This window comes from Lutra lutra, chromosome 6 (genome assembly GCF_902655055.1).
Source record: "Lutra lutra chromosome 6, mLutLut1.2, whole genome shotgun sequence".
Lineage (NCBI taxonomy): Eukaryota > Metazoa > Chordata > Mammalia > Carnivora > Mustelidae > Lutra > Lutra lutra.
Window position 1 is genome coordinate 118,238,834 of NC_062283.1, and position 27,611 is coordinate 118,266,444.

Sequence of the window (27,611 nt, forward strand, 5' to 3'; positions counted from 1 at the left end):
ATTCAATACTTTAGGAAAACAGTCTGCAAATTTGTCTCTACATAACATTAAAATTATGTAAACTATAGGTATAAATACGGTAATGGGGGATTTTTAACACAGAAGATGAGTGAGGATATGAAAAATATAAACAAAACGGTTAGCATATTTGGTGTGCTTGGGTGGCTCAGTGGGTTAAGCCTCTGCCTTCAGCTCAGGTCATGATCTCAGGGTTCTAGGATGAAGACCCACATCAGGCTCTCTGCTCAGCAGGGAGCCTTCTTCCCCCTCTCTGCCTGCCTCTCTGCCTACTTGTGAGTCTCTCTCTCTCTCTGTTAAATTAATAAATAAAATCTTAAAAAAAAATGGTTAGCATATTTGGTTTGGTAGACACAAGTAGATGCCTGTAACCACTATCTATGGAATATGTATCCTTTTGAAGTGTATATGGGACACTTAACAGAATTGGTCATTGGTTAAGCCTTAAAGCAAGTCTCAACACATTTCAAAGGACTGAAATCATACAGGGGATGTTTTCAGTGGATTCACACTATAAATCAGCAACAAAAAAAAATCTAGAAAGTCTCCCAAATATAACACACTTATAGTCATCAGATGAACAAAAATGGAAATTTGAATATATTTTGAGCTAACTGGTCATAAAAATACAGGGTACAAAACTCATAAGATAATGCTAAAGATGCAATGGCAACAGCAGTGGCACAGTGTTTGAATCATTCTGAGATCCTAAAAACAGACCATTAAATAGTAAAATCAAAACAAATAACCTGTTACAAAACTGAAATAACAGATTATCCCCATAGACCCCAAGGTATGAGTGGAAGGGGACAGCTCACTCACAGCTATAAGACTTCTAACTCGGGGGGAAAAAAAAAAAAAAGACTTCTAACTCGGTTTGTGCTGGAGAAAGGAGAAGAAAGCAACAGTGCATCTGCTTCAATTGATAACACGGATAAATATAGATGTTCTATTTATGGAATATATTAAATATATAGATATTAATTTGAAAGGAGGATAGCCCAGTCTGAATAATAGCTGCAAGGGGGGGGAAGGGGAACTTTGAAATCTTCTATCTAAAGAGGCTAGAGCATCTTGGTTTTCAGGACAAAACCCCATATGCAAGAGTAACTTCTGGAAATAACTTTCAAATTGAGCAGAATAACAAAATAGAAGCCAAGAAATAAAAACATCCAGAAAAATGTGGGAATAGAAGAAAACCCAGCTGATCTCAGATAAAACTCAAGGCCATAGAAAGATTTCACAAAAACAGTAGAAGTTCTCTAGAGCATTAGGTTGGAAAAACTACCATGATAAAACCCTCCTAAAAATTGAGAGAAAATTATTTCATATAATATTCAGTAACAGAAAAAGATCAGTCAAATCTCATACAAAGTCCTTATAGGCAAAAAGTTTGAACATACTTGTAAACACTGAAGGCATGCCAGAGAGGCATGTTTACAAAATGTGACAACTGTAACCTAATATTTAGATAGAAATAAAATAGTTACAAGATATGAATAAGCACATTACAACTAAGAAAAGTCAGAAATGAGCTAATTATTTCATAAATGACTACAAGATAAACACAACAGATCAGGCCTTATAAGAGGGTAAAGAAACTTAGAAAATGCAGTTTAAAAAATTGAGCAAAATTCAAAAAATTAAGATTTTCTATAGAAGAAAAAGGAGTGAAGCAGAACAAATATTATAATTGGAAACGTTTGCTGACAAAAGTTGATGCCAGTAGGTTAGTTAATTTCTTATTGGGAACATAAGGGAGTTCCTGTATGATTGTATGAAGTACTATTAACTCTTGAGTGGTGGAGGTTAGGGGTGCTGACTCCTGTGCAGTTGGAAATCTGCATATAACTTTTGACTCTGGAAAAATTTAACAACCAATTACCCACTGTTGGCTGGAAGCCTTACTGGTAACAAACAGTTCATTAACATATGCTTTGTATGCCCTACATATTATATTCTTAAAGTAAGCTAGAGAAAAGAAATGGTATTAAAATAATAAGAAAGAGAAAATGCATTTTTAGTACTATGCCATGTTTATCAGAAAAAAAAATCCACATATAAATGAATCTGCATGGTTCAAACCCACATTGTTGAAGGGTCAACTGTATAAGACCTAGCTGTTTGAAGATAATAAAGGAAATTCGTGACATAACAGGGGTTATGATGAAAAATGAAAATGAAATTCTGAGGTTAGAAAAGTGAACATATTAGAGTATGATAACAGGAAGTTAAGTGGTCTTGAGTGTTTATTTGAAATTTGTGGTCATGAATTCATAGTGAAAAATCAGCATGGTTGCATGTTTTTGTCCAATGTATAGTTCCGTAGTTCTGAATCAAAGTCAAGACACACATATTTATTTGAAGCTTTACCAGGTATGTATCAAGAAAGGAGAGAAGTGAGGAATTAAAATGTTGGATGATAAGCTGTGTCGCCAGAGACAAAACATGAAGAACAGGAGAAATAGCAGAAATAGTGGACTCAGTGGATAAGACATCTCAATAAGGTCAAGAAGTTGCCAGAATGAGTTCTATTAAACTAGAGGGGTTCAAAGCACAAAAGGTTATGTTTGGAAAATGGGGGGGAGAAGTAAAGATTTTGGAGTAGTATAAAAGACTGGATCCAGAGAGGAGTATGATACCTGAGTTGGTGAAGTGGGGGTGGAAGAACAATCTCTAGAAATGAGGCAAAGAATCGGGAGGCTAAACTGCTGGATGGATCATCCATGTTTGTAGAGTCACTAGAAATCGTGATGTGGGAAGAGAGTATGTTAAAATTATTATGAATGGGAGATTATTAGATTGAGAAAATGGTAAAGTTTGATGTCTTGAATATTTTTTATAAGTGCTCCATCCTAATCTGAACTCTTATTATGGCAGTATTTTGTTACAAGTCTTCAGTGGCCCCCAATTACCAGAAAACTCCTCTTTCTCTGGTGTAGGATGGTTCTAGCATGGCACTATAGCTTTATTTTTCCTCCTCATCTTGTTTTCTTAGCTGCAGCCTGCAGAGGTTTTTTTGTTTCACGATGTGTCTTTCATGTCCAGTAAATATATCTTTGGGCACACTTTCTCTAACACTATGGCCATCTTTTTCCTTTCCTTTTCCATCAGCCTATGCATATTATACTCATTCTTCTAAGATCTTACTATTTTTTTCCTAAAGCATTTTCTTCAACTTATGTAAGGCATTTTATTGCTTTATATATGCCTTTCACTTCTCTGTTGGCACCTTTCTTTGAATTACAGTTACTTGCATGTGTCTTCTGCCTTCCTCATGGACTCTAAGCACCTTGAGCATAAGAACTATGTCTAACTAAATATCTAATCAGTCTATTTCATGTGGCGCTTAGCATACTAGTTTTTCCACAGTTGAGTTGCTCAATTAAGTTGAGTTATACGTCTTTTTTTTTTTTAAGATTTTATTTATTTATTTGACAGAGATCACAAGTAGACAAGAGAGGCAGGCAGAGAGAGAGGAGGAAGCAGGCTCCCCACTGAGCAGAGAGCCCGATGCGGGACTAGATCCCAGGACCCTGGGATCATGACCTGAGCCGAAGGCAGAGGCTTTAATCCACTGAGCCACCCAGGCGCCCCAGTTATACATCATTTTAGTTTTCTAGACTTTTTGTTGATATTTCAACCAAATGAAATTTTTGTTCAAAAACAGCAGTAAGGACTTAATTGTTTCTCATCTTAGAGGCAGCTACGTCTATTTTCATAATGCTTGTTTTAGTTTATTTGTAATGTTATTAATTGGTTGCATGAGATACTTAAATGAATTTAGTTTGTTGGTGTGGTCAGAATGTATCCATTTAATAATAAAATATAACAACTTTTGGAGGGACTCCTTAAATTAGAGTCTTAGGAGCAATAGAGAAAGGGTTACTTTGTATTTCTAAAGTGTAAGGAGAATACTTGGCATGAAAACATTTTCATCAAATCAGTGGATTAATACAGTTTTAAGACAAAATTCTCCAGACCTATCTACCTATCCCTTTCCATTTTCATGGTTTTTTTTTTTATGAGAGTGGAAGAACTGATGTTTTGGAATGCAGGGATGGGAAAGAGGTGAGACATCAAGTAAGTGTCAGAGAAGGTTTAATTTAATTGTTGTTCCACAATATTTTTGTATATTTTATGTCTAATTATATCTAATTATACATATTTATAGCATATCTATATGTAAAACATATAATTTATGTAGAAGGCTAATATGCATATTAATAATGTGTGTGTCTATGCATATATATGTATGTATGTTTATACGGATATACCATATCTACTTAAATGTTGAAGCTGGCAAAACAAAATTAAAATTGGTTAGATATGTTTATGTTTTGGAAAAACTATGAAGAAAGGTAAGAGGATGGTAAATAACAAAAATCAAGTTCTCCTTAAGGCAAAGGGGCAGGGCTGGTGATTGGCAAGGGGCATTTAACCTGGCAATTTCCTTTTTGAATGTTTATGTGTTTCAACCTAGACATGTCTTTCGTATTAATCTTTAGGTGTAATGTATTTCACAATTAAAAAAGGTTAACTTTCAGAGGAATCTATGATTTTAGTCTTAAAAAGAAATATGCTTGCTCATCTTAGTATTTCTTGCATGTATGCATAATGATGTAGCAATTTGTAGAAAGTCTGTGTGTGTGTGTGAGTGTGAGACAGAATTACTTACTGGTTAGATTAAGTGTTATTTATCTGTCTTTTCTATTAGGACTATTGTCTATTGTAACAATTCTTTAGAATAACAACAGCATGGTTTATTATAAAAAGTCATATTTTATAAATAAAGTTAATGTCAGTTTTTTCCCAAATACTTTTCTAGTAAGAAATTTGTACATACAGACATTTTATTCATATGTATGTGTATATACCTATGTACATATACACACATTATACACACATGTGTATATATAGTTATTGAAACATAGAATACAAACACAGTACCATTTTAAAAGTTTTAAGTCCATGTTTATAACTTTTGATCAATAAGGTATTCATAGTTATAAAGCAATGTATTTTTAAATTAGGAACCCCTCACTTGTGATCAGTCTTTATCTTTCTTTTCATTTCAGAAATGCCATAAAATGTGATTACTCTCTTCTTGTGCAGTCATTATTTTAGTTAAAAGTTTGTTGAAAATCCATTTAATGACTAGGCTTTTAATCTATTCATAAGTATTTCCTTTTTTAAACTATGAGCCTTTAATTTTATATTTGGAAAATTTTAGTCCACTTGCATAGAATACTCCTTCCCTATATTTAGCATACACGAAATCTGTTCAAGTGATGCAAAATACTTTCTTAAATTTCTAAGATGTTTATCTGACAAAATATAATTGTGATACTTCCAAATAAATACCACCATTTAGTCTAGCCATATATAGATTTGTAGACATCAGTATTTGATGATACAACTAATATATTGCACTTTTAAAACTTTTCAATGTAATGAACTTTATGGATTTTAGTTTTCATTCAAATACATTGGGAAATACTGTCAATACCATTTACTAATTACCATTTTTCAATAAATTACAGCTAAACATTTACCATTTTGGAGTGTAAAGTATGTCATCATGGCAAAGTTTCGAAGAAGGACTTGCATCATTTTGTCACTTTTTATTCTATTTATTTTCTCCCTGATGATGGGTTTAAAAATGCTGAGACCAAATAAAGCTACTTTTGGAGATCCTTTTGGACTTGAACTTCTTCCACTACTTCATCAACAAACTCGCTTAGGGAAAAGCTTCGATTCCCAAAACAATGACAAAATCAACCGTGAAACAAGTAACAAGAATTTAAAAAGTGTTGAAATCACTATGAAACCTTCCAAAGCCTCTGAACCTTACCTGGAAGAGCTGCAACCTTTGAATTATTATTTACATGTATTTTATTATAGTTGGTATGGAAATCCACAATTTGATGGTAAATATATACATTGGAACCATCCAGTTCTGAAGCATTGGGACCCTAGATTAACCAAGAATTATCCACAAGGGAAGCACAGTCCCCCGGATGACATTGGCTCCAGCTTTTACCCTGAGTTGGGAATTTACAGCTCTCGGGATCCTTCTGTCATTGAAACTCACATGAAACAAATGTACTCAGCTTCAATTGGTAATTATTTTTATGTGTGTGTGTTTAGATATGTGATGTTTGTGTGTGTGTGTGTGTGTGTGTGTGTGTAAATCTAGAACATTTAAGTTACTAATTACTCTTCACATTGTTGTTAATTATAATCTTAAACTTATAAACTCTAAATTAAGCTGCATGTATGTACTTACACATCCAGGAAACCACCTTTTAATAGTATTTGCATTGTATAATTTATAATTTTTGGAACATTTCTGGATATATTTTTATTGATTTCTAATTTAATATTAGAAATTTAAGAATTAGTAATTAGAATGGAATTAGAAATTCAATTAGAGTAGAATTGAAATAGAAATAGACTTAGATTTGAATTGTGACCTACATGATACGTTGGATTCTCCCACTTCAAGTATATAGCTCATTGATGTTTCTGTAAGGTATACACCTGTTTAAACATTAGCCCAACATGAAGTAAAATATTCTATAGCCCAGAAACTTTCGTCGTGCTTCCCTCTTGCACCTTCATATTCTTCCCCAGGAAACTGTGAATCTAATTTCTCTCACTGTAGTAGAATAGTTGTTAATGTTCTCTTACTGTGTGAAAGTAGAATCATCTAGTGTGTGTGTAGGTGGGCAGGGGGGTCTTTTGCTTGGCACATCATTCTTAAGTTTACCCATGTTGTTAACTATGTCAGTAATTGAGTTATAAATATTGCTGAGTAGTAATCCCCCATTGTATGATTATAGCAATTTGTTTCCGCATTCATCTTGATGAACATTTGGACTGTTTCAGATTTTTGGCATGTAGTATATCATTTGGTCTTGTTTTTCTGTTTTTTAAAACTTGTCTAATCTCTGCTTTTTAAATCTGTGCTTATTTATATTTAATAGTATTAAATTTATATTTAATAATTTATATTTACAAATTTATATTTATATTTTATTTATATTTAAATATAATTTATATTTAATTATATATGTAAATATAATAATAAATTAAATAATTTATTAAATTAAATTAAATTAAATTAAAGATAATTTACTTTGGGACGCCTGGGTGGCTCAGTTGGTTGAGCGGCTGCCTTCGGCTCAGGTCATGATCCCAGCATCCTGGGATCGAGTCCCGCATCGGGCTCCTTGCTCAGCGGGGAGCCTGCTTCTCCCTCTGCCTCTGCCTGCCACTCTGTCTGCCTGTGCTCACTCTCTCTGACAAATAAATAAATAAAATTAAAAAAAAAATTTAAAAATAATTTAATTTAATAATAATATATGGTTTATTTTAAATGTTTGCTGTTTTCTATTTATACTATCCTATTCTTTTTTCTTCTGTTTCTGCCTTCTTTTTTATAGGATACATTTATCCCGTTTTTTTCTTCTGACTTATTATATATTCATTTTATTTTATGATTGCTCTAAAATTTACAGTATGCACTTTAACTTAACTGATCAGAAGTCTCTGGTTATTTTTGTTCCCATTTTCCCTCAACTTTGTCTTCCCTCTAACTTCTGGCACTCCAACTGCACACATTTACATAGATTTACATACATTATCCCATAGGTAATTAATAAAAAAATATATATAATTGGGTACCTGAGAATTCTTCAAATTATTAACCTACCCTTTAAAGTAAAAAATGTCTCTGCTATGTTTCCTCTCTTATTAGTGTCCCTAACACTAGGGCCACAAGAATAAATTGGGTGTTCTCATATTTTTATAGCTGTAAAAAGGGACAAACTCATTATTGAGCTGATAGGTATATAGAGATGTGCAAGGCATTTCAAGAACAAAACAATGTAGAATTCTGTGAATCTACATCAGGTATGCAAGATGACTTGTTTTTCTTCTGTAATTATTTTTCCAATTATTTAAGAAAATTTAATTTATAGAATATACTTATAGCTCCAGTTTCTATGTTCTATGATATAAAATATGACATGAAATAGGATTGGTAAATTCAGAGAGCATTGACTACAGTCTCAGTTTACAATTTACTTTTGGGTAGAGGACCTTTCAAATGTCTTTACTATTTTGTACAAAGAATTTCTATCACATTTAAGGCTTTTTTATTACAAGGTTGGCTTGTTTGTGACTGTTGTGCTTGACAAAAAATGGATATCCATGGTAGTTTGAGATTTTTTTTTTTTTTAAAGCAAACTGAGCTTTATGCAATGAGTATTCACCCCACCCCAACCCCACAGCCCCCAGGTATTTTAATAGAAGAAGTAATATGAAAATGACATCCTTGGTATGTTATTATTTGTGATTAGGAAGGAAACTTTCAGTACATATGTAGTTTTATGCCTGTCTTATGTTTATGAAGACCATTCCCCCTATATATTATTTTACTATGACATAATATGTGTGAACATGAATTATTTGATAACATTGTCAGCAATACAATTATTTTAATTTTAAATGTTTACTGTTTCACTATTGATCAAATATTTCTTTTGGTAGGTGTCATGGGAAAAATAAATCCTTTGATAGAAATAAAAGTGACATTGTAATCAATCTGTATGTTATTTTCTTATCAGTTAAGTATTGTATTATATAATTTTTATTGAAATATTGACATTTAACATTCTGTAAATTAAAGGTATATAGTGTAGTAATTTGATATATATGGTTCCATTTGATTACCATTGTAGCCATTAGTGAGTCCTTCTATCACATCTCATAATTATTATTTCTTCTAGTGGTGGAAAAAAATGAAGATCTAGTCTCCTAGCAAGTGAATGTTTTTAATACAGTTTTGTTGTCTATAATCACTGTACTATATATGAGATTTCCACATCTTATTTATGTATTAATATCATATGTGTACCTTAAACAACCTCTCTCCCATTTCTCCACTCCTGAGCCTCTGGTAACTACCTTTTCACTCTTTTTGTTTTGTTTGCATTTCATACAAGCTATCTGACAGTATTTGTCTATGTCTAACTTAGCATAATGTTCTCAAGATACGTCCATGTTGTTGCAACTGGCAGGATTTCACTACTTTTTCTGGTCGAAGAGTATTCCATTTTATATATATATATATATATATATGTATCACACTTTATATACACATATATATGTGCATGTGTGTGTGCGCACGTGTACATCTATCTATATCTGTCCATCTATCTGTTTTTATCACCATGTCTTCGTCCATTTACTCATTGATGGACACATTTTGGCTGTCATGTAATGCTGCAGTTACACAGGAATGCATATATCTCTTTGATAAAGTGTTAATTTCTTTTGGGTTTATACCCAGAGTTGCAACTGCCGGATTATACAGTAGTTCTATTTTTAATTTTGGGGGGAGGGGGACCTCTATACTCTTCTCCATAGTGGCTGAACCAATTTACATTCCCACAGTGCACAGGGGTTACCTTTTCTATACATCCTTGCCAACACTTAACTATCTTGTTTTCTTGATAATATCTGTTATAACATGTATGAAGGACTATTTCACTGTAGTTTTTATTTATATTTCCTTGATGGCTAATGATGTTGAACACCTTTCATGCCAACAATGGCAAGTCTTCTTTGGAAAAGTGCCTCTTAAGTTCTTCTGCTCATTTTTTAAGTGGATAATTTGTGGGAATTTGTTCATTATTGAGTTACAGGAATTACATGTATATTTTGGGTATTAACCCATTATCTGTTAAATGGTTTACAAATAATTTATTTGCCTTTTAATTTCTTAATTGTTCCTTTTGCATTGTAGAAGCTTTCAAGTTTGATGTAGTCCCACATGTTAATTTTTTCTTACTTGGGCTTTGGGTGTCCTATCCAAATGTTTAAGTCTGATCCATTTCTAGGTGATTTTTGTGTGTGGTGTAAGATAGTCCAATTTTCTATTTTTGCATTTGGTTATCCTGTGTTACTGGCATCATTTGTTGAAGAGATATCCTTTCTCCATTGAAAGGGAGATAAAGATGATGATATCCTTTCTCCATCTTTGCTCCCTTATTCTTTATTAGTTGACTATATATATGGGGATTTAATTCTAAGTACTCTATTTTATTCTGTTGATCTAAGTGCCTATTTTTATACCAGGATCATACTGTATAATTAGTATGGCTTCATAGTATAATTTGAAATCAGTAAATATGGCTCCAGTTTTGTTTTTCTTTGTTATCATTGCTTTTTCTAACAGGGGTCTTTTGTGGCTCCATACAAATTCGAGGATTTTTTTTTTTTATTACTATGAAAAATACTATAGGAATTTCTTTTTTTTTTCTTTTTTTGGCTTAAATAATGGAGGGTTTTTAAAATATATTTTTATTTACATTCGGTTAATTAACATAAGTTATTATTAGTTTCAGAGGTGGATTTCAGTGATTCATCAGTCTCATAAAGCACCTGGTGCTCGTATTACATCCTGTCACCTCCTTAATGTCCATCACTGAGTTACCCCATCCCCCCAGCCCTCTCCCCTCCAGCAATCCTCAGTTTTTCTCCTATGATTAAGAGTCTCTTATAGATCACCTTGCTCTGTGGAGTTCTTTCTTTCTTTCTTTCTCTCTTTCATTTTATTTATTTGTCAGAGAGCACACGCACAAGCAGGGGGAACAGCAGGCGGAGAAGTAGGCTTCTCACTGAGCATGGAGCCTGACATGGGATTTGATCCCAGGACCCTAGAATCATGACCTAAGCCGAAGGAAGACACTGAACCAACTGAGCCACCCAGGTATCCCACCCTCTGTGATATCATCTTGTTTTATTTTACCCTTCCTTCACTATGTTCCTCTATTTTGTTTTTTTAAATACCACATATGAGTGAAATCATATAGTAATTGTCTTTTTCTGATTGACTTATTTTACTCAGCATAATACCCTCCAGTTCCATCCATGTCGATGTAAATGATAAGTATTCATCCTATCTGATGACTAATATTCCATTGTATAAAAATATATACCATATCTTCTTGGGACATCTGGGTGGCTCAGTCGTTAAGCATCTGCCTTCAGCTCCGATCATGATCCAAGGGTCCTGGGATTGAGCCCTGCATCAGGCACCCTGCTTGGTGGGAGGCCTGCTTCTTTCTCTCCCACTCCCCCCTGCTGTGTTCCCTCTATTGCTGTGTTTCTCTCTGTCAAATAAATAAATAATACCTTAAAATATATATACACACACACACACACACAACACACACACACACACACACACACACACACACACACACACTCTATCTTCTTTATCCATTCATCTGTCTATGGACATCTCACCTCGTTCTACAGTTTGCCTGTTGTGGATATTGCTGCTATAAACTGTGGGATGTGGGTGTCCCTTTGAATCAATACATTTGTATCGTTGGGGTAAATACCTAGTAGTGCAATTGATGGGTTCATAGGGTAGCTTTATTTTCAACTTTTTGAGGAACCTCCATACTGTTTTCCAGAATGACTACAGCAGCTTGTATTTTCACCAAGAGTAGGCAAGGGATCCTCTTTCTCCATATCCTTGCCAACGCCCGTCATTTCCTGACATGTTAATTTTAGTCATTCTGAATGGTGTGAGGTGGTATTTCACTTCACACCATTGTGGTTTTGATTTGTATTTCTTGGTTGCCAAGTGATGTTGAGCATTTTTCCATGTGTCTGTGGCCATTTGGATGTCTTCTTTGGAGAAATGTCTGTTCATGTCTTCTGCCCATTTCTTGATTGGATTAATTATTCTTTGGGTGTTGAGATTGAGAAGTTCTTTATAGATTTTGGATACTAACCCTTTTGCAAAAATCTTCTATTCTGTCAGTTGTCTTTTGGCTTTGTTGACTGTTTCCTTTGCTGTGCAAAAGCTTTTTATCTAGGTGAAGTCCCAATAGTTCATTTTTGCCTTTGTTTCCCTTGACTTTGGAGACGTGTCTGGCAAGAAGTTGCTGTGGCCAAGGTCAAAGTGGTTGGTTTCTGTGTTCTCTTCTAGGATGTTGATGGATTCCTGTCTCACATTGAGGTCTTTCATCTATTTTGAGTCTGTTTTTGTGGACAGGATAAGGAAATGGTCGAATTTCATTCTTCCATGTAGCTGTCCAATTTTCCCAACACCATTTGTTGAAAAGACTGTCTTTTTTCCATTGGAAATTATTTACTGCTTTGTTGAAGATTAGTTGATCATAAAGTTGATGGTCCATTTCTGGTTTCTGTGTTCTGTTCCATGGATCTATGTGTCTATTTTTGTGCCAGTACCCTATCAACTTGATGATTACAGCTTTGTAATAGAACTTGAAGCCCGGAATTGTGATGCCACCAGCTTTGGTTTCCTTTTTGAACATTCCTTTGGCTTTTCTGCTTCCATACAAATTTTAGGATTATTTTTTCCAGCTCTGAAAAAAAGTTGATGGTATTTTGATAGGGATTGCATTAAATGTGCAGATTGCTCTAGGTAGTGTAGACTTTTTAACAATATTTGTTCTTCCGATCCATGAGCATGAACGTTTTTCCATTTATGTCTTCCTCAGTTTCGTTTATGAGTGTTCGATAGTGTTCTGAGTACAGATCCTTTGCCTCTTTGGTTCGGCTCATTTCTAGGTATCTTATGGTTTTGGGTGCAATTGTAAATGAGATAAATTCTTTAATTTCTGTTTCTTCTGTCTTGCTGTTGGTGTATAGAAATGCAACTGATTTCTGTGCATTGATTTTATATCTGCCACTTTACTGAATTCTTGTATGCGTTCTAACAATTTTGGGACAGAGTCTCTTGGGCTTGCCACATAGAGTATCATGTCATCTGAGAAGAGTGAGAGTTTGACTTCTTTGCTAGTGTGGGTGCCTTTTATTTCTTTTTGTTGTCTGATTGTTGAGGGCAGGACTTCTGGTACTATGTTGGGCAACAGTGGTGAGAGTGCATACCTGTTGTGTTCCTGACCTTAGGGGAAAAGCTCACAGTTTTTCCCCATTGAGAATGATATCCACAGTAGGCTTTTTGTATACTGCTTTTATGATATTGAGGTATATTACCCCTATCTCTACACTACAAAGAGTTTTAATCAAAAAAAGGTGCTGGGGCACCTGTGTGGTTCAATCAGTTAAGCATCTGCCTGGGGTTCAGGTCATGATCTCACGTTCCTGGAATTAAGCCGGGTGTCACTCTCTGCCTAGTGGGGAGCATGCTTCTCCCTTTCCCTCTGCCCCTGCTTGTTCTCCCTCTTCTCTCTTTCAAATAAAATCTTTAAAAAAAAAAAAAAAAGCTGTACTTTGTTAAATGCTTCTTCTGCATCTATTGAGGGGATCATGTGGTTCTTGGCCTTTTATTAATGTATTTTATTCACATTGATTTGAGGACATTGAACCACCTTTGCTGCTCAGAAATAAATCCCACTTGGTTGTGGTGAATACTCTTTTTAATGTATTGTTGGATCCTATTGGCTAGTATCTTCATGAGAGTTTTTGCATACATGTTCATTAGGGATATTGGTCTATAATTCTCTTTTTTTGATGGGGTCTTTGTCTGGTTTGGGGATCAAGATAATGCTAGCCTCATAGAATGAGATTGGAAAGTTTTCCTCCATTTCTGTTTTTTGTAACATTTTCAGAATTATAATTATTCTTTAAATGTTTGGTAGAATTCCCCAGGGAAGCCATCTGGCCCTGGGCTCTTTTTATTGGGAGATTTTTGATTACTGCTTCAATTTCCTTGCTGGCTATGGGTCTGTTCAGGTTTTCTGTTTCTTCCTGGTTCAGTTTTGGTAGTTTGTATGTCTCTAGGCATGCATCCATTTCTTCCACATTGCCTAATTCGTTTGCGTATAGTTGCCCAGAATGTTTTTATAATTCCTAGTATTTCTTTGATGTTGGTTGTGATCCTCTTTTCTTTCATTCATGATTTTTATTTGGATCCTTTATTTATTTGGGTCTTTTCTCTTTTCTTTTTGATAAGTCTGGCCAGGGATTTATCAATCTTATTCTTTCAAAAAACCAGCTCCTAGTTTTGTCGATCTGTACTGTTGTTTTTTATTTCATTGATTTCTGCTCTACTCTTAATTCACTTCTACCAGGTTTAGGCTTTATTTGCTGCTCTTTCTCCAGTTCCTTCAGGTGTAAGGTTAGGTTGTATAGTTGAAAGACTTATATTGCTATGTACTTCGCTTTTAAGACTGGTTTTGCTGCATCCCAAAGACTTTGAACAGTTGTGTTTTTATTTTCATTTGTATCCATAATTTTTTTTTAACTACTTCTTTAATTTTCTGGTTGACCCATTCATTCTTTAGTAGGATGCTCTTTAGCCCTCCATGTATTTGAGTTCTTTCCAAATTTCCTCTTGTGATTTGAGATCAACTTTGAAAGCATAGTAGTCTGAGAATATGCAGTTAATGATCCCAGTAATTTAGTACCAGTTGAGACCTGATTTGTGGCCTAGTATGTGATCTGTTGTTCCATATACACTTGTGAAAAATATGTATTCTGTTCCTTTAAGATGGAATGTTCTGAATACATCTGTGAGGTCCATCTTATCCCATGTGTCATTCAAAACCCTTGTTTCCTTGTTGATCTTCTGCTTAGGTGATCTGTCCATTGCATTGAGTGGGGTGTTAAAGACACCTCTTGTCATTTTTGTTTTTGTTATTAATTCATTTATATAATTTTGTTATTAGTTGGGTTTTTTGTTGTTGTTATTGTTGCTATTCGTTTATGTAATTGGCTGTTCCCAAGTTAGGGGCATAAATATTTACATTTGTTAGATTTTGTTGTATAGACCCTTTAATCATGATATAGTATTCTTCCTCATCTCTTATTACGGTGTTTAGCTTAAAATCTAATTTGTCTGCTATAAGGATTGCCACCCCAGCTTTATTTTGATGTCTATTAGCATGATAAATGATTTTTCACCCCCTCTATTTCAATCTGGTGTTGTCTTTGGGTCCAAAATGAGTTGTTTGCAGACAGCATATTGATGGGTCTTGCTTTTTTATCCAGTCTGATGCCCAGTGTCTTTTGATTGGGGTATTTAGCCCATTTTAATTCAGAGTAACTATTGAAAGATATGAATTTAATGCCATTGTTGTACCTGTAAATTCAGTTTCTGTGTATAATCTCTGTTCCTTTCTGGTCTGTGTTACCTTTGAGTTCTCTGTTTGCTTAAGGATCCCCTTTAATATTTCCTGCAGGCCTGGAACACAAATTCTGTTTCTGTTTGTTCTGGAAGCTCTTTATGTCTCCTTCTATTATGAATGACAACTTTTCTGGATAAAGTATTCTTGACTGTATTTTTTTTTTTTCTCATTTAGCACCCTTAATAGTATCATACCATAACTTTTCTTGCCTTCCAGGTTTATGTGGATAGGTCTGCTGCCAGTCTAATGTTTCTGTCCTTGAACATTACTGACCTCTTGTCCTGAGCTGCTTTCAGCATTTTCTCTTTGTCTCTGAGTTTTACAAGTTTCACTATTATATGTCAGGGTGTTGACCTGTTTTTTGGGGGGGATGGGGGACTCCTCTGTGCCTCCTAGACTTGAATGCCTGTTTCCTTCCTCAGATTAGGGATGTTCTCATCTATAATTTGCTCCAGTATACCTTCTGCCACCCCTCCCCCTTTCTTCTTCTTTTGGGATCCCAATTATTCTAAGTGTTTTGTCCTATGGTGTCACTTCTCTCTTGAATTCTCCCCTTTGTGATCTGGTAGTTTATCTCTCTTTTTCTCAGCTTCTTTATTTTCCATCATTTGGTGTTCTATATCACTAATTTTCTCTTCTTCCCAGAAGTTAGAGCCTCAAATTTTTTTTCTGAAGATTTTATTTATTTGAGAGAGAGAACACAAGCACGGGGAGGGGCAGAGGGAGAGTGAGAATCAGGCTCCCTACTGATCAGGGAGCCACATGCAGCACTCGATCCTAGGAGGCTGGGATCATGACCTGAGCTGAAGGCAGACGCTTAACCAACTGAGCCACCCAGGCATGCAGAGTCTCATTTTTTTTTATCATATCTCATTAGTAGCCTTTTTTTTTTTTTTTAATTTAAACCTCGTTAGATTTTATTCTTTTTTTTTTCTCCAGAAAGGGATTCTCTAGTGTTTCCTATGCTTTTTAAAGTCCATATAGTATCTTTATAATCAGAATAACGATTCTGATCATTCCATCATCTTACATCCAAACTGATTAGGTCCTTGGAAGTCAGTATTGCCTCTTATTCTCTTTTTCGAGGGTTTTTCCCATCCTGTCATTTTGTCCAGAGAAGAATAGGTAAAAGAACAAAATCATAAAAAAGCAACAATGACCTCAGAGAATTATACTAAACTCAGAGACCAGAAGCCAACAAGGAAAAAAAGAAATATATGTAATCGGACACTTGAACAAAACCAAGCAATGCACTAGATACACTAAATCCTGATTGTATTTTGGTCTGTTAGAAAACTAGGTACCAAAACTGTATAGAAAGAAAAACCTATGTATATATGCAAAAATGAATACTATTGGAAAGATAGAATGTAACTGCAAAAATAAAAATTAAAAGAGTTAAAAATATAATCAGAGAGGTGAACGGAACAGAGCAATACACTTGATTCTGGGTGTATTTTGGTCTCTTTTTTAGAAGAAATTACATCCCAAAATTGTAGAGCAAGAAAAACATACATACAAAAATAAAATATAATGAAAGAATAAAATGTAACTAAAAACAAAAATTTAAAAAAGACTTAAAAGACTTGATAAAAGAAATTAGTTGAAAAGGAAAATGAATTAAAATTGAAAGACTAAAGAATCATGAGAAAAATACCCCAAATTCTACATACTATATTTTCCTAGTGTTGGAATTTTGCATTTCTGTGTGATCAGTAAACTTGCTCTTAGCCAGATATTCTTGCTGATCTTCTGGGGGAGGGCCTCTTGCACTGACTCTCAGGTGTCTTTGCCCCTGGTGTAATTGCACTGCTGTTGCCAGGGGGCTGGGCTCTCTGTAGGTGGCTTTGGATTTCTCTATGTGGCTTTTGTTCCCTGAAGGCTTTCTGCCTTTAGAGGATAAAAATAGAAATGGCAGTGTCCTGATCTCCAGAGTTGAAAGATCTCGGATCCCCACTCCTCTGTGCATTCTCTGGAAAAAGCAGTTAGTCACTTTTATCTCCCTGTTTTCTGTCAGCACTCTGTGCTCGCCCAGCCTGTAACCAAGTGTTTTGATCTCAGGCACACTGCCACCCAGTGTGGAGTCTCCAAACCCTGCAGTACAGTTCGCACCTGTGCTGCTTTTCCCAGGGGATGCAAGAGGGTCTTGCTTCTTACACTTGCTGGGCCTTGATTGGAGAGTGGTTGCCTTATCAACTGTGCTGTGGTTTATGGGAACACCCAGCTGAAAGCCCACTCCTGGGCTCACTGATTGCAGCTGGCATCCCTGCTCAAATGCCTGTGAGCTCTGCTACATTCATACATTCATGCACACCCCTTCTTTCTGTGACCCTGGAGATTCTGAGACCACACTGTCCCAGCTAGGATACTGCCTGCTTTGCCACCTAAGCGCCTTTCCAGTCTTCTCACTGGAGAAGACTTCTGAAAGTTCCGATTTTGCACTCTGCTGCTATATCACTTTCTGGTAGTCGGCTTTCAGAGTGTCCGTCCCCCATGGTTTATCTTCCAACATATCGCCTCAGAGTCACTTCACGCCTCCTACCTTGCCAAAAGTGAACACATTTCTATTTGTAGAATTGCAGCAATTCTTTTCTTGGACCTCTGGTTGAATTTGCCAGTGTTCAGAATGATTTGATAGCTATCTAGCTGAATTCCAGGGACCAGATGAAACGAGGGTCCCCTACTCCTTTGCTGTCTTCCCTAGTCCCCCACCATCTGCTATAGGAATTTTCATACTGATTGTGTTGAATATATAAATGGCTTTGATAACATGGACATTTTAAAAATTTATTTGAGAGAGAGTGAGCACAAGAGGGGAGAGGGAGAAGCAGACTCCCTCCTGAGCGGGGAGCCTGACTCAGGGCTCGACCCCCAGGATCCTGAGATTATGACCTGGGATGAAGGCAGATGCTTTACTAACTGAGCCACCAGGCACTGTGATAACATGGACATTTTAACAATATTAACTCTTCACATCCTTGACATGGGATATCCTTCCATTTATTTATGTCATCTTCAGTTTATTTTAGCAGAGTCTTATAGTTTTCATAGGTCTTTAACTTGGTTAAATTTATTATTAGGTATCTTGTTATTTTTGATGCTATTGTGAATGGTGGTTTTCTTTTGTTTTGTTTTTGTTTTTGTTTTTCCAGATGTTTTATGGTTAATGTATAGAAAACAACTGATTTCTGTGTTTTGATCTTATACCCTGCAACTTTATTGTATTCATTGACTAGACCCAATAGTTTTTTATTTCAGTCTTTGGGATTTTCAAGATATAAGATCATATCATCTGTAAAGAACAACAGTTTTAATTCTTCCTTTCCTATTTGGATGATTTTTCTTTGTCCTGCCTGATTGTATTAGCTAGGACTTCCAGTACTATGTTGAATAAGACTGGTGACAGTGGGCACCTTTGTATTATACTTGATCTTAGAGGAAGAGCTTTCTGTTTCTCTTCATTGAGTATGATGTTAACTGTGGGTTTGTTGTATATTACTTTCATTATGTTGAGGTATGTTCTTTATATACTCAATCCGTTGAGGGATTTTATCATGAAAGAATGTTGTATTTTATCAAATGTCTTTTTTTAAACATCTTTTGAGATTATATATTTTTTATTTTTTATTCTATTAAGCTGGCATATCACAATTATTGATTTATTTATGTTGAACCATACTTGAACCCTAGGAATAGGAATAAGTCCCACTTGGTGTATAATCCTTTCAGTGAATGCTTGAATTTGGTTTGCTAATATTTTGTTTAGAATTATTACATCTGTATCCATCAAGGATATTGGTCTCTAGCTTTCTATTCTTGTAGGGTCGTTATCTTGTTTTGGTATCAGAGTGTTGCCTACCTCATATAGAAGCTTTGGAAGTGTTTCCTTCTCTCCATCTTTTTGGAAAAGTTTGAGAATTGGCTTTAATTCTTCCTTAAACATTGATATAATTCACCAGGGAAGGGATCTGGTCTGCATAGTTCAGTGTTGGGAGGTTTTTCATCATTGACTTACTCTCTTTACATGTTATCATTTTGTTAAGATTCTGTATTTATTCCTGGTTCAGTCTCAGAAGATTATAGGATTGTAGGAAATTATTCATTTCTTCTATGTTCTGTAATTGGCTCACATATACTTGTTTATAGTAGTCTCTTATGAGCCTATCTATTTCTATAGTCAATTATAATTTCCTTTCATCCATTTGATTTTATTTATTTGAGTTTTCTTTCTTACTTAGTACTCTTGATAAAGTGTTGTCAAATTTATCTTTCAAAAAAACCAACTTTGTGTTGACTTTTTCTATTGTTTTTCTGGTCTCTTACACATTTTTTCCCCCAACTCTGATATTATTTCCTTCCTTCTGCTAACTCTGAGCTTTCTTTGTTCTTTTACTTCTTTGAGGTATAAAGTTATGTTTATTTGCAATCTTTCTCATTTCTTAATATATGCATTTATTGCTATAAACTTCTAGAAATGTTGTGTAGCATCCCATTTGTTTTGGTATGTTGTGTTTCCATTTTCATTTGAAGATACTGATTCTCTTTTTAATCTGTTGTTTCACTTATTGGTTGTTAAGGAGTTTGATTTCCATGTATTTGTAGATTTTCTAGCTATTTTTTTGATGTAAGGATAGCTATCCCTACTTCTTTTGGTTTCCATTTGCATATATTTTGTTTTTATCCCTTTACTTTGAGTGTTCTGTGCATCCTTAAACCTGAAATGGATCTTTGATTGGTACCACATAGCTGGATCTTGTTTTTTATTCACTTTGCCACTGTGTGTTTTTTGATTGGTGAATTCAATTCATTTATATTTAGGGCAATTATTAATATGTAAGGACTTACTAATGTCATCTTATTAATTGCTTTCTGGTTTTATTTTACCCTGTTTCTGCAACCTTTATAATGCAACCTTTGTAAATTTTGTTATTTTCCTTGATGGTATGTCAGTGTCAGCAGCCCCTCCCCCCCCCCTTTTTTTTGTCTTTTGTAGATCTGCTCTAGGTTTTGGTCTTGTGGCTACTATTGCGCTTACGTAAAACACTGTATAAAAACATCCATTTTAGGCTGAGAACAGCTTATCTTTGATTGCCTATAAAGTCTTCACCATTTTACTTTTTCCTTTTATACAACTGACATTACAGTTTATCTACATTTTGTTGTATATTTAACTTATAGTAGCTGTAGTTATTTTTCCAACTTTCTATTAACCTTTGTATTATAGTTTAGTTAATAAATACATCATTACTAATATAGAGTTAGAGTTTTCTATGTGTGACTGTATTATTTTCACTTTTACCAGTGTGTTGTGTACTTTCATATGTTTTTATGAATCTGATAAGCCTGTTTTCATTTTAGCTTAAAGAACTTCTTTCAGTATTTCTTGCAAAACAGATCTAGTAATGGTGAGCTCTTTCACATTTTGTGTGTTTGAGAAAGCTTTTACTTGTCCTTCATATCTGAGGGTGAACTCTTGGATAAAGTATTCTTAGCTGGCCATTTTTATCCTTCAGTTCTTTGAATATGTCATTCCACTCCACTGGCATGTAGAATTTCTTCAAAGAAATCCACTGATACCCTAATGGTTTTTCTATTGTAGGTTACATTATTTTTTTTCCTGTGTCTTTTCTTGTTGACCTTAATTTCTTTTAGCAGTGTTTTGTACTTTACATTGTACAAGCCTGTCAAATCCTTGGTTAATTCCCAAGTATTTTATTCCTTTTGGTGCTATCATATTGGAATTATTTTTGCTATATCCTTTTCAGAACATTCATTGGTAGTATAGAAATGCAACTGATTTTTCCCTGTTCTCTTTGTATCCTACTACTTTGCTGAAGTTATTTATTCGTTTTATTCATTCATTCATTCATTCATTCATTTATTTATTTTGGGGGGGCCTTGAGAGTCTTCCATATATAAAATCATTTCACTTGCTCGCAGATAATTTTACTACTTTCTTTACACCTTGGGTGTCTTTTCCCTTCCTTATTGCTCTGGCTAGATCCTTCAGCACTATGTGTTTTGTTTTGTTTTTGTTTTTGTTTTGATGTTATGCTTTTCCTTTCCTCCAAATTTTTGTTTAAGTTCTAGTTATTTCACATATACTGTAATATTGGATTCAGGAGTAGAATTTAGTAATTTATCACTTACATACAATATCCCATGTTCATCACAACATGTGACCTCCTTAATACCTATCAACCATTTAGCCCATCCCCTGCCTCACTCCCTCCATCAACCCTATTTTTTCTCTATAATTAGGAATCTCTATAATTCTCTAAAATTAAGTTTTTTCCGCCCTTCCCATATGTTCGTCTGTTTTGTTTCTTGAAATTCCACATAGGAGTGAAATTATATGGTATTTGTCTTTTTCTGACTCCTTTATTTCACTTAGCTTAATACAGTCTAGCTTCATCTACATCATTGCAAATGGCAAGGTTTCTCCACCATCACCCCACCTTTTTTGGATGGCTCAGTAGTTTCAGTGCTATGTTAAATGGAAGTGGTAAAAGTAGCCATCCTGCCTTGGTCTTGATTCTCTAGGAAAAACTTTGAATCTCACTGTTGGCTATTCACTGTGGGGTTGTTTTTTGTTGTTGTTGTTGTTTTTAAATATATAGCTTTTGTTGTGGTAGTGCCCTTCTATTCTTAGTGTTTGAGTATTTTTATCATGGAAGAGTTGAATTTTGTCATATGCTTTTTCTGCATCAATTGAGATAATTTTTCTCCCTTCATGCTGTTAATGTGTTACATTACATTTATTGATTTCCACATATTGGGGAATGCAATGAATCCTTGCATTCCTGGTGTAATCCTTTTATTATACTGCTGAATTTGTTTTAGTAATAACAGTTCTTTCTTATGTTATGGGTTGGTGTCCTGACTAACCCATAGTTAGTTAAAAATATCATAAGTCAAAAATACATTTGATGTGCCTAAATTAACAAATATCATAGCTTTGTCTAGCCTGCCTTAAATGTGCTTAGGACTCTAACATTTGCCAGCAGTTGGATAAAACCATCTAATATGAAGCCTCTTTTATATTTAAGTGTTAAAAACCTCATGTAATTTACTGAATACTATATTGAAAGTGAAAAACAAAGTAGTTGTATGGGTACAAAATGATTCTAAGTATTTTGGTTGTTCACCTTCATGATCTCATGGTTGACCAGGAGCTGTGTTTCCTGCTGCTGCCCATCATCACGAGGATGCATTGTACCACGTATTGGTAGGCCAGGAAAAGATCAAAATTCAAAATATGTTTTCTACTGAATGCCTGCCACTTTCACACTGTCATAAAGGTGAAAAATCTTAAGTTGAACCATCTTACATCTGGTATCTGTATTTTGCAGAGGAATTTTTACATCAATGTTCATTTGGGATAGTAGTCTAGTTTTCTTGTGTCTGCTTTTGTAGTAAGGTAATGCTGACCTCACAAAATGAATTAGAAAGTACTCCCTCCTCTTTAATTTTTTGGAATACTTTGAGAGGAATTTAGTTCTTCTTTAGGTATTTCATAGAATTCACCTATGAAGCCACTGGGTCCAGGGCTTTTTTCTTTGTTGGGAGATTTTTGATTATTGATTCACTTTCCTTACTAATATATATAAGATATAAGTATGCTATTTATTTTTTGATGGTTGAGTCTTGGTAGCTTTTGGGCTTTTAGGAATTTGTACATTTTAATGTGGCTATCCAATTTTTTTTGCCATATATTTGTTCATAGTACTCTCTGATAATTGTTATTTCTGTTTTTAAATTTTCGTTTCTGATTTTAGTAATTTGTATCTTTTCTCCTGTTTTCTCAGCCCATCTTGCTAAAGGTCTGTTTATTTTGATGATTTCATCAAAGAACCAACTTTTGTTTACACTGATTTTCTGTTTTTTAATTTCCTACTTCATTTATCTCAGCTCTAATCTTTGTTTCCTTCCTTCTGTGAGCCTTAGAATTAGTTTTTTTGGTTTTTGTTTTGTTTTGTTTTTAATTCTAGTTAAGTTGTAAAGGCATGTGGTGGTTTTGAGATCATTCTCATCTTTTATTTTTTTTTAAGATTTTATTTATTTATTTGATGGAGAGAGAGGGATCACAAGTAGGCAGAGAGAAGGGGGAAGCAGGCTTCCCGCTGAGCAGAGTCTGATGTGGGACTCGATGCCAGGACCCTGGGATCATGACCCGAGCCAGAGGTAGAGGCTTAACCACTGAGCCACACAGGAGCCCCATTCTCATCTTTTAAATGTAAGTATTTATAGCTGTCAGTTTATCCCCATAGCACCATCTTGTCCATATCCCAGATTTTATATGTCATGTTTTTGTTTTATTCTTTTCTAAGCATTTAGAAAACACTTAGCTTATGATTTTTTCTTTAATCTATTGGTTGTTTAATCCTTTTGGCCTTAATATAGTGACTTAGAAGGATTTATTTTCAAGTGTTGAATTTTATTCATTCTTGGAATAAACTCCATTTGTTGCTCATTTGTTGTTTATATAGTACAAAATCGTATTTGCTAATTTTTTAAAAAGATTGTGTCCATGTTCAGCTGGTGCATCATTCTATAGTTTTTCTTTCCGTGAAATATATTTGTTTTCCTGTTATTAAAGTAGTGTGTCAAGGCACCTAGGTAGCTCAGTCAGTTAGGCATTCAACTCTTGATTTCAGTTCAGGTCCTTATCTTAGGGTCGTGAGGTCAAGCCCCACATCAGGGTCCATGATTAGTGCAGAGTCTGCTTGAGATACTCCATTTATCAAGGCCCTTTTTCTTGCTCATGTGTACAAGTGCTCTCTTTTCTCTCTTCCCCTAATAAATAAATAAAATCTTAAAAAATAAAAATATAAAAATAAAGTGGGGCTGTTTGGCCTCATAAAACTAGTTAAGAAAACTTACTACTTCTTTTCTGGAAAAGGTTGGGTAGAGATGGTAGTATTACCTATTATGTATTTGATAGAAATCACCATTGAAACCATCTTGGCTTGGTGGTTTCATTGTTTAATTATAAATTCAAGCTCATTAATAGGACTATTCAGGTTATCTATTTCTTCTTGAATGAGTTTGGTCCTTTTCTATTTTTTAAAGAACTGATCAATGTCATATTTTTCAGTTTTATGTATGAAGAGTTGTTTGTGTTATCCCTTTATTAAGCTTTAAAGTATATGGGGTCTGTATATTCTATGTTTTACCTCTTTATCCATGCTTTTGATAGTTTCTTTTTATGATAGATTTTTTTTGTTTTTCTCTGTCAATATATTTAATTAAAATTTTTTACCCTTTCAAGAAATCAACACTTGGTTTCATAATCTGGAAAAAGGTTGTTTGTTGTGCTGCTCTGGGATTATCTTATAAATGTGAGTTAAAGTTCTTGATAGTATTGTTCAGGTCTTCTGTATGCTTGCCAGTCATCTTATCTATCACTTATTGATAAAGCAATGCTGATGTATAATTTTGTATTTATCTATTTCCCCTTTCAGGTCTGCCATTTTTCTGTATTTTAAAGGCCTTTTTTTAAGTACATAAGCATTTAGGACTGTTATATCATTTGTATAGAGTCCTTTATTATTATGAAATACTCCTTTTTTAGTGCTGGGAATATTCATTTTCTAAAGTCTACTTTGTCTGACATTAATATAACAATTCCAGCATTTTTTGATTAGTGTTTGGTAAATCTTTTCCCATTCTTTTTGACCTGTCTTCATACTTAAGTTGTGTTCAAGGAAATCAGTCTGTGGTCAGGTCTTGCTTTTATAAAAATGCAATTTGAAAATTCTGTCCTTAAAATGATATGCTTAGACTGTTTGTACTCGGTGTGACTAGTGATATGGTTATATTGATTGAAATCTGTCCTTTTAGCCACTTGCTATTTATTCCATTTCTTTGTTCCTTCACCCCCTCCCCCGTGCTCTTTTGGATTAATTGAATAATTTTTATGATTCATTTGCTCTCCACTATTTGCTTATTTTTTTTCTTTTTTTAGTTGTTTACATAAGACTTACCAAATATACCTTTTTATCATCAGTCCACTTGCAAATAATATATACTTTGTATGTAGTATAAGGACCTTACCACAATATATTCCCAATTTTTCCCTATTATATCTTTTGCTGTTGTTATAATTGTCACAGAAGATCCTGTACATTATTACTATTCTTTTTCTTGTAGATCAGAGGTTGGCTAACATCTTCTTTAAAGAACCAGCACTATTTTTGGTTTTATGGACCACATTGTCTCTGCAACCACTCAAGTCTGCCATTATAGTGTAAAAGTAGCCATATATAAACAAATGTATAGAAGACATAAAAGGCAAGGTTTGGATTATGGGCCATAGTTTGTTGATGACTGTTTTAAACAATCATTCATCTTATAAAGTATTGAAAAGACAAATATTAATTTTCTCTTTATTAGATTTTGAATGTTCTGTAATGCTGGTCTGCTTGCAATGAATTCTTTCAAATATTGTTTATATTCTTTGTTTTTAATGATGTTTCCTCTGCTATAGAATTCTCAGTGGGCAGATTTTGGAGGGTTTAGTTTCCTTTTGGGACTTTAAAAATGTTACTCCATTGTCTTCTATCATGGTTTATGATGGGAAGTGTACTGTAACTTTTACAAATCATTGCATAACTTTACTTTCCTGTATGTTTCTGTCATTTTGCACTGATTTTAAACTGTTTTCTCTGTTTTTGATTTTTATTAGTTTAAACACGTGTATGTGTTAGTTTTGGTATTTATCTTTCTTGGAATGCTCTGAGCTTCTTGAATTTGTTTTGTGTCTGTCATCAACTTTAGATAATTCTTAGCATTTTTTTTTAATTTTTTATAAACATATAATGTATTATTAGCCCCAGGGGTACAGGTCTGTGAATCGCCAGGTTTACACACTTCACAGCACTCACCATAGCACATACTCTCCCCAATGACCATAACCCCACCACCCTCTCCCTTACCCCCCTCCCCCTGTCCCCCTCAATTTGCTTTGTGAGATTAAGAGTCTCTTATGGTTTGTCTCCCTCCTGATCCCATCTTGTTTCATATATTCTTTTCCTACCCCCCAAGCCCCCCACATTGCATCTCCTTCCTCATATCAGGGAGATCATATGATAGTTGTCTTTCTCCGATTGACTTATTTCGCTAAGCATAATTCTCTCTAGTTCCATCCATGTCATCGCAAATGGCAAGATTTCATTTCTTTTGAAGGCTGAATAGTATTCCATTGTATATATATATATACATATATATCCATTCATCTGTTGATGGACATCTAGGTTCTATCCATAGTTTGGCTATTGTAGACATTGCTGCTATAAACATTCGGGTGCACTTGCCCCTTTGGATCACTACGTTTGTATCTTTAGGGTAAATACCCAGTAGTGCAATTGCTGGGTCATAGGGTAGTTCTATTTTCAACATTTTGAGGAACCTCCATGCTGTTTTCCAGAGTGGTTGCACCAGTTTGCATTCCCACCAACAGTGTAGGAGGGTTCCCCTTTCTCCGCATCCTCGCCAGTATCTGTCATTTCCTGACTTGTTAATTTTAGCCATTCTGACTGGTGTAAGGTGGTATCTCATTGTGGTTTTGATTTGTATTTCCCTGATGCCAAGTGATGTGGAGTACTTTTTCATGTGTCTGCTGGCCTTCTGGATGTCTTCTTTGCAGAAATGTCTGTTCATGTCTTCTGCCCATTTCTTGATTGGATTATTTGTTCTTTGGGTGTTGAGTTTGCTAAGCTCTTTATAGATTTTGGATACTAGCCCTTTATCGGATATGTCATTTGCAAATATCTTCTCCCATTCTGTCAGTTGTCTTTTGGTTTTGTTAACTGTTTCCTTGGCTGTGCAAAAGCTTTTGATCTTGATGAAGTCCCAATAGTTCGTTTTTGCCCTTGCTTCCCTTGCCTTTGACGATATTCCTAGGAAGACGTTGCTGTGGCTGAGGTTGAAGAGGTTGCTGCCTGTGTTCTCCTCAAGGATTTTGATGGATTCCTTTCTCACATTGAGGTCCTTCATCCATTTTGAGTCTATTTTTGTGTGTGGTGTAAGGAAATGGTCCAATTTCATTTTTCTGCATGTGGCTGTCCAATTTTCCCAACACCATTTGTTGAAGAGACTGTCTTTTTTCCACTGGACATTCTTTCCTGCTTTGTCGAAGATTAGTTGACCATAGAGTTGAGGGTCTCTTTCTGGGCTCTCTATTCTGTTCATTGATCTATGTGTCTGTTTTTGTGCCAGTACCATGCTGTCTTGATGATGACAGCTTTGTAATAGAACTTGAAATCCAGAACTGTGATGCCACCAACTTTGGCTTTCTTTTTCAATAGTCCTTTGGCTATCCAAGGTCTTTTCTGGTTCCATATAAATTTTAGGATTATTTGTTCCATTTCTTTGAAAAAAATGGGTGGAATTTTGATAGGGATTGCCTTAAATGTGTAGATGCTTTAGGTAGCATAGACATTTTCACAGTAT

The 27,611-nt window shown here is 34.7% G+C and overlaps 1 protein-coding gene across 3 annotated transcripts in view; it reads left to right on the forward strand.

The window, feature by feature from the left end:
• Positions 1-27,611, forward strand: part of MANEA (mannosidase endo-alpha) — an 88,605-nt gene that overhangs the window by 8,656 nt on the left and 52,338 nt on the right. For 2 of the 3 annotated variants that reach the window (XR_007128173.1, XM_047734095.1), the window contains exon 2: positions 5,562-6,140. Coding sequence is in view for 2 of the 3 variants with exons in the window: in XM_047734095.1 (XP_047590051.1) it covers positions 5,600-6,140 (541 nt within the window). In the remaining variant the exon portion in view is untranslated. The remainder of the gene's footprint in view (positions 1-5,561; positions 6,141-27,611) is intronic. The other variant, XM_047734096.1, reaches the window with a different exon arrangement.